The sequence below is a fragment of the Haliotis rufescens genome, unplaced genomic scaffold (assembly GCF_023055435.1).
Source record: "Haliotis rufescens isolate VD_foot unplaced genomic scaffold, xgHalRufe1.0.p SCAF_541, whole genome shotgun sequence".
In the NCBI taxonomy this organism is placed as follows: Eukaryota; Metazoa; Mollusca; class Gastropoda; order Lepetellida; family Haliotidae; genus Haliotis; species Haliotis rufescens.
Genome location: NW_025964270.1, coordinates 1,397 through 10,000, shown reverse-complemented (window position 1 = coordinate 10,000; position 8,604 = coordinate 1,397). Strand labels below are relative to the sequence as shown.

The 8,604-nt window shown below is 40.8% G+C and overlaps 1 protein-coding gene across 1 annotated transcript; it reads right to left on the bottom strand.

Moving 5' to 3' along the window:
- Positions 1–2,111: 2,111 nt before the first annotated feature.
- On the bottom strand, positions 2,112–8,346 carry LOC124125652 (hemicentin-2-like). Its single transcript, XM_048385161.1, has 12 exons — positions 8,220–8,346; positions 7,007–7,330; positions 5,542–5,796; positions 5,071–5,391; positions 4,418–4,708; positions 3,854–4,138; positions 3,498–3,653; positions 3,154–3,172; positions 2,954–3,006; positions 2,749–2,844; positions 2,471–2,581; positions 2,112–2,279 (listed from the first exon to the last, which is right to left on the bottom strand). The coding sequence occupies exons 1-12, from the start codon at positions 8,290–8,292 to the stop codon at positions 2,251–2,253; spliced, it is 2,013 nt and encodes a 670-aa protein (XP_048241118.1). The 5' UTR covers positions 8,293–8,346; the 3' UTR covers positions 2,112–2,250.
- Positions 8,347–8,604: the final 258 nt, after the last annotated feature.

The window sequence follows — 8,604 nt, the reverse complement described above, 5'->3', positions numbered from 1 at the left end:
AGACAGATAGCAAGATATTTAGACACAGCATCAGTCAAGTGCCTAGTCCATGCATTTTTTAACAACAAGACTTGCTGTGTGGTATCAATCAACATCTTATGGATAGACCACAGCGTGTGCAAAACACTGCTGCCAGACTCGTCACACGGACGGCAATGCTTGAACACATTACACCCGTCCTGAAAGAGCTGCACTGGCTACCTGTGAGACTCAGGATCGTGTTCAAGCTGATCATGTTTGTCTACAAATTGATCCATGGGTTATCCCCAGGAACTTAATGCCCTTTACAACCTGGACGAACACTGAGATCTGTAAACCGACTACAGCTTGCTGCTCCACCAACCAGCAGAACAACATATGGTGACAGAACCTTCCGAAAAGCAGGTGCAACTCTATTGAATGCACTGCCCGTTGATGTCAGGGGATCTGAAGATGTCAACACCTTTTTATCAAAAATCAAGATCATCCTCTTCAAAAGAGCATACGAGTGAGCGCTCTTGAGCAGGCAGTATGTCTGGATGGGTAGCGTTATATAAATGCTTAATTTGAATTGAATTTGAATACTTCAAAGGATGTCCACTGGAGTGTATAACAGCGCAACAGACTGACACATATTTTAGATAAATCTATCATCACAATGAAGCGGCGCAGCAGAAATTGATATATTCAACATGAAATAAGGTGTATTATATACATGAATTTTAAAGTGAATTAATTCCTTTCACTGCCACCAGCGTGAAAGGATAGACCTACCTGGTATTATCACTATTTGAGAGTGATTAATTTCCACATGCTTATGAGATACTAGTATACGTACAAGGGTATTTTATGAAAAGTAAGTTGTTACTTTAATTCACTACAAAAGTGAATGGCAAACATCAACTAAACACTATTTATTTAGTGGGAATCACTGTTTATTTCCTGTAAGTATTAGATCCAAAACAAACAAGGCAATTAAGGTGCCTCTTTATAACCTATGGTAAGCAAAATATGTAATTAAATGCGATACTAAATCATATACAACGTCAAGCCATGTATATGGGTCCTCACAAGTAAGGCACAAAGAGAATGGATACAACATGCATAAAATGTCAACAGACAGCCGTATCACTTTAGACCTGCACACCAAAGCATCAAACTATCATAAAGACCACTTTCAAAGGTATGGACAATCAAAACTTATGGCAAAATTTGTCTTCATAAAGTTGCCTTTAGTTCACATTTTGTGACATATAAATATCTTAAATCGACGAAACAATTCGTTTTACGATCAAACGATTATAATATGTAAATTCACAGTCGCGGCAACACACTTGGCTGCTATTGACGTAAGGATCAGTCAGGAGTGTGAGTTTATCGAGCGCGCAGGATGTTAAATAGCATAACCAGGACTCACAGACAGTTTTGGATAACAAGCAATCTGATTAATAAGTAATGATCGTGTGCGATTATCGCTGTTATAAGTCTTAATGACTTTTGGAAGTTCATATAAGAGTCTGTCGTGGTATTTAAGAAAAACAGAGTGAGTGAGTATGGTTTTAGGCCGCTTTTAGCAATATTCCAGCAATATCACGGCGGGGACACCCAAAATGGGCTTCACACATTGTACCCATGTCGGGAATCGAACCCGGGTCTTTTGCGTGACGAGCGAACGCTTTAACCACAAGGCTACCCGACCGCCCATTTAAGAAATAAACGACGAGAGGGAGTTGTTTATCGTACAATAAAACAATGCCGGGAAAAAAATCATGAGGGGTGACTTTCTCAATATAATCCGCCCTCGGCAATGTCAGACAAGTCCACGTTATGCACAGGTGGGTATTTCCCGTATATTCTATCAATCTTCACGTCGATTATCTGTACCTTTTCTCCCAATACCCATTGTCACATCTCTCCCGCTTTTGGATGCGATCGTTCGGCCATCGCGTTTATCTGCGTTGCTCAGGTTCATCTATGGGGCACAACTCACAAGACACTCCCCCCCCCCCCCGTCTTATATACGATGTCATCAAGTAGCGAGCGCATGTTCGAATCTCCAGAAATGACACTTCGTTCTTTATTGTCGTTCGCGATTTATCGCGTAGCTATCTTATATATGTTAATTTAATGCAAAGCAGATAATATATTTAATACCATAAGATAACAGTCATATTTTGACGTAAAAATGTACACTATATGAAAGATTAACATAATTTTCAGTTCCCGCACCGTATTTTCCCGTCCAGTGATATCATCGCTTCCAGTGCTTGTTTACTTTTTCCCATAGTCAGGATCTGAAACTGCATCACATGGAATGAAGACCCGGAAACTAATTTCAAGTTATCAAATGATGACAGGGTAAACGTTTTGTACATCAGGACACAGGAGGAAACGTATGTTTCCTTTTGAAACTTAAATGACTTCTTGTGTACAATATATTATGCAACCTTTCATTCTTTTCAGGGGTATAGATATTCTAAATAATGGTTACCTCGAGATTGAGCGCCGCTGTTCTGATATGGAGATGCGTTGATGGACTCGTACGATACTGGAGGAGCTTCTGTCATGTCTTCGTATGTACTTGTCTCTGATTTGGGCTCGACTGAAAATATGTTTCGTGACACATTTACAAAGAACAAATTCAAATGTTACACATCTGTGTAAACGTAACACAACGTTTAATAGCACACCGATGATCTGGCAGTACCTCAACTGAGTTTGTCAACTGAGAACTGCTATAGTATATAAAATGTCAAAGTATCCATCTACCGTTTGTATTCTCATAAATCTTCAACTGTGTGTAATGTTGTTTTTCCGAAGCCTCTTTATCCATGCTTGGGTACTGAGCTGGACTTTTGACGTGATCTGTAACAAATCAGTACGAACATACAATAACGGTGTTAGGGGGGAGTAGAAACAGTCATATTTGTGAACAAAACAATCTATCTGACGAACATTGCTGACTTCAACCTACCCAAGGATGAATATCCTATGTTTTCCATTTCTTCTTTTTCGGGATTCCTTGTGCTACAAAAGTAAAGAGAGGTCTGTTTATGGCAATTAATAATGGAAAGGAACATCTTCAATATATGATTTGTTTTCTGATTTTAAAGGACATCTACCTTATTACAAAAGAAAATATTTCAAAACGTTTTATTCATACATTTAGTCTACCTTTTGTGTAAAGCAGCTCCTGCAAAGAAGAGAATGCATTATATAGTACCCTGTAATACACACATTAAACATGTTGCAAAGGGAGAATATGAAATGTGAAACGTCAATGACTTAATACAAGAAATATCAACAACAGTTTGTGTTATAATCAATTCCATTTACATTCCCAAACTGTATGTGCTCATTCTGAGTCAGTGCTGATTTAGATGCGTAGGTAATCTCACTTTCACGCATATCATTCATGTATATCTCCTGAAGGCACATTTCAATGAAATATCGACAAATCACCTTTTCACTCTACGTGCAATACTGTTGTTAGGTAAACATGATATTTAACAACATACCTTTCAAGATGTTTCCAAACCTGAACCCCTTCCTATAGAGGACAATCAGAACTAGGCCTTCAATCAGCAAGGTAAGAAGGAGGGTTCCTATCGTACTTCCTGCTATTACACCTGTGATGTTATATTCGGCTTTGAGTGGTTGCTGGCTTTTTGGACCTGCAGTATAAAATGGGTATTATATGAAATAAGTATTGACTTCTTTTTACTGAAAACAGACTTTTGTATTTTGATCATGTGATGAGCTTGATAAAGGTGTCATTTACATCAAACAGGCTTTTTACTCCAAGCTTAACTGAATGAGGGGGAGTTACCAATTGCACCTATTAATCCCTCCAGAAACAGATAAAGGTACTCACAGCTGACATTGAATGTCCTGACATCAGATTGGTTGTATCCTCCATACTGCCACGCCCCCAGACACTGACACTGCTGACTGTTCTGACTCCTGCTGACAACGAAGGAGAGAGCAGATGTCCTGGTCTGACCACTGTCACTGACCGATGCTGATCCAGTGCCCGGACAGGACCACGTGATAGTAGCTAGAGGATTTCCTCCTGTCAACGAACAGCTGATAGTCTCTGTGTCTCCTTCAAACATCAGAGTCTGAAATTCTGTGATGGAAGGAGGGACCGGCGGTGGGTCTGAAACAGGAACAGCCATGATAGTAACTGTATATAGAAATGCAAAAAGCATGGATGTGACAGTGGAGGACAATACTATATCTGAAATCGTTAAGTAGGTGTTATCCACTGTACACTACCTTCTTTCATTAAACAGTGTCCACAATACATACAAGAGTCAGTGGAAATATCATCTTTATATATCACTTTGCTCGCCACTGTATCTAAAATGATCTTACAACCTTCACATGTACTTCAAATGTGAATCTGAACTGCTATTAATCAATTGTAAACACGCACACTTGACATCCATTGATGCAGAACCAGTCTGTGTTGCTGATGTTCTGGTGTTTCTGACCTGACATCTCACTGTGGTCTTGTCTTTATTTGGCCTGAAGGTGAGAGTCTGTGACCACCAGGTAGAAGATCCTGTCACAGGCCCTGTGCTACCATCTACAGGTGTTCCATCAATGTAGTCCCAGTTGAAGGTCAGGTTGGGATAAACTGTGGTAGTACAGGTCAGGGTCAGGTTTCTGTTCTCGAAGGCTGCAGCGTTGTCTGGCATTGTGACATCAACCTGTTCTGGTCCGACTGCAATGCAGTAATATTATGTGTATTACTACTACCATACAGTTTAGTACAGTACATTACCTGCGGCTACACCATAATATTTACCATAAAGCATGTTCATAGATCGTTAATCAACATCAACGTGGTCTCCGTTATATTTAATTGACATGCTGTTAGCTGGAGAAATAATTGTGATCAAGGCACACCATGAGACTAGGTTTAAGTCGTTGTGGTATTTTGTCAAGTAATTAGATTGAATGACTGCCTTACTGCTACCAACGGCATCCAAGTCAGTGCACCAACTAAGGCTGAGGCTAATATTCAGCTCTACCTATCGACTCATTGACAAGTATATATCAAACATCCAGTAGAGAGTTACTCACACCACACTCCCACCCGGGCATTGTCGGACTGTACTGGGGAGGGGGTGTGGATGTTGGTGGCTCTACAGTAGACTGTGTGGCCCAGGTCTGACCTCCCCACAGAGTTGAAGGTCACGGTACTGGTTGTCTGGACAGCCACCCCAGTGGTGCTGTTACTGGAGATCCCCACTGTTACCTCAACACTGTTCTTGTACCACGTGACAGTAGCTGCAGGGTAGCTGGCCGAGGTTGCACACGTCAACGTCAGCGGTTGACCCTCAGCAGCCCCAACTTCCTGGTTGGCGGATGTGATGGTTGTAAGGGACACGCTGCTGACAGCAACTGTATAGAAAGTGAATTCATGCATTTAATATGAAAATACAGTATATAACAAAGTATAATAAAGTCCTTTGTATTGGTGTCAATATCATCGGCATCAGTCAATGTATCCTGTTTATTTATGATGTTTTGGTCATTTATACATTTACTTACTTTCCGGATAGGAATAGGTAGAGTTGACGGTAGTCTGTGTGTTGGATGCCTGGCAGTAGTACAGGGAGTTCCTACTGTTGCCTGTCAGCTGGTAGTTGATGGTGGCTGTCCAGCCAGTGTTTCCCTCCACTGCTGCTGGGCTGGTGGTCACACTAATCCCGTCTCTGTACAGCGTCATGGACGGCGGTGGGTTGGAGACAGCGACACAGGAGACAGATGTAGTGGTTCTAGCAATGGTAACACTGCTCAGAGGAACTGGAATTATAACATAGCTTTATGGAATATGGCGGTAGGTTGGAGACATTGTCTACATATTAAGTGGTTCTAGTGAAGGTATCACGGTTTGTGTGATCCTTAAGTACCTACCACTGTGACGTATGGCGTGTCTTTGAAGAAAGGAATCATATTATCAGACGTTGTAAAATATTATTATTATGCCCTGCAATTTACTGCGTGTAAATCTCACTTTGAAACCAGCTGTATCAGTATGTCACATTGAAACTTACAGTGATGGTTACCCTGTAGTTAAACAAGACGAACACATTACATACTTACCTGGAACATCCATCTGTATCTGGTAATGCTCTATGTTCCAATAACGATGGTCACACTGTAGTTTAACTAAACATACATATAACATACTTACCTGGAACATCCATCTGTATCCGGTTACGCCCTTTGTCCTTTTAATGATGGTTACACTGTAGTTTAACCAAGCTTACATATAACATACTTACCTGGAACATCCATCTGTATCTGGTTACGCTCTATGTTCCAATAACGATGGTCACACTGTAGTTTAACTAAACATACATATAAAATACTTACCTGGAACATCCATCTGTATCCGGTTACGCCCTTTGTCCTTTTAATGATGGTTACACTGTAGTTTAGCCAAACATACATCAAACATACTTTCCTGGAACATCCATCTGTATCTGGTTATGCTCTATGTTCCAATAACGATGGTCACACTCTAGTTTAACTAAACATACATATAACATACTTACCCGGAACATCCATCTGTATCCGGTTACGCCCTTTGTCCTTTTAATGATGGTTACACTGTAGTTTAACCAAGCATACGTATAACATACTTACCTGGAACATCCATCTGTATCTGGTTACGCCCTTTGTCCTTTTAATGATGGTCACACTGTAGTTTAACCAAGCATACGTATAACATACTTACCTGGAACATCCATCTGTATCCGGTTACGCCCTTTGTCCTTTTAATGATGGTCACACTGTAGTTTAGCCAAGCATACGTATAACATACTTACCTGGAACATCCATCTGTATCTGGTTACGCCCTTTGTCCTTTTAATGATGGTCACACTGTAGTTTAACTAAACATACACATAACATACTTACCTGGAACATCCATCTGTATCTGGTTACGCCCTTTGTCCTTTTAATGATGGTCACACTGTAGTTTAACTAAACATACATCAAACATACTTACCTGGAACATCTATCTGTATCTGGTTACTCGCTCTGCCCCCAAACTGATAGTCACACCTCCAGCTGAGTCTGTCTCTGCCGTACACGGCGTTGTTGATGGTGAGGGTGTAGTTGGTGGAGCTGGGGCAGGAGGTGGTGTAGTCAGCTGGGACAGATGGGGAGGTGGAGCTGCAGCTACCCTGACTTACTCTGTAGAATGTAGTTCTATTCAGCCACTGTATAGCTGTATGTGAAGCTTCTCCTGTGTAACACATCAGAGTACAGCTTCCCCCTGCCTGCACAGACCCTCCACATGATGACGTCAGCTGATAGTTCTGGGCATTAACTGAAACAGAAGTAAATACTAGTATATTGTAACTTGATATACTGAGGTTGACAGAACGATGTCCTACCCAATGTTTCACCATATGGACAGAATCTGTATTGCTGTAAACAACTTAAAGAGACAAACTTGCTAACAGGATGTGAATGTCAATAAAGGAGCATTTAAGGAGGCAAAAATATCTGCTATCCAGTATTCCACCTATCTGACTGATTCAACTGCTTTTATCACTTACAACACATCTGATGTCACTTTATTCACGATTTGGGGAACATGTGTCTTTGTTGTCTACGACAATGCAATTCACTCTGCAGTGTTGCATCTCTTTGCTTTTCCAGAGACATCTGATTGTGGGTTCGAATACCAGTTCTCCCTCATCATGTTTCTTGGTCAGTCCTTCCACACCCGCGCTCGTGGGTTTCACCAAAGTGAATGTCCAAGACGTGCCTATATTGTAGCTTTCTTCCTTTGGCAATCTGAGACGCCGAGCTGTAACTGAAATACTGTTCAAACCAGCGTTAAACCCACCCACTAACTCTTTTTGAAACAATTCTCGTTATTCCGTTTCATATAATAAACATAGTACGCAGTCAGGACCTGATAAAAGGTAAATATTTACCGAGATAGGTTATTTTTCTTTATTCATGTTTATGCTTTATGTTCACAACAATTAACCACGTGTATAAATCACACTCTTTACTATCAACATGCAGAGATACAGGGATATACCTGGAGGCGTGTCCTACCCGCTCACATATAAGTTTAATCTACTTCCTCGTTCTATTTTCAGCGACTGTATGTGTGGGGACAGAGGTGTGAGATTTATTACATTAACTCTGATAAAATGGCAAATTTCAGATGAACAAGAAAACAGTCAGATACGTGTACCTACCCACGTGTTTGTGACATATGTCCACCAAGATAGCTCCAACTGTGAGGATGAGACGGGTGTACAGCATGGCCATGTCGGCAGTGTGTGAAACTAGGCCGTGTGTCAGAAGTAATACATATTGGCGCTGGAGTACAATGTATTTAACTTCCGGCTTGAATGAATGGGCTAATGTAGACATAAAATAGGTCTTTGAGTGAACTATGAACCAAAAACTAGGTCGTGTGTCACACATTCTTGTAGCAGATATTAGTGTTGCGTATTACTGTATACGTATAGACTGTATGCATGTGTCTGTGTAGACATGGTATAGACGAGTATCCATTTATGATATTACAAGTAAGGTGAGTTAGTGCGTGATCGTGGCACGTGATCATCTAGCAGGACA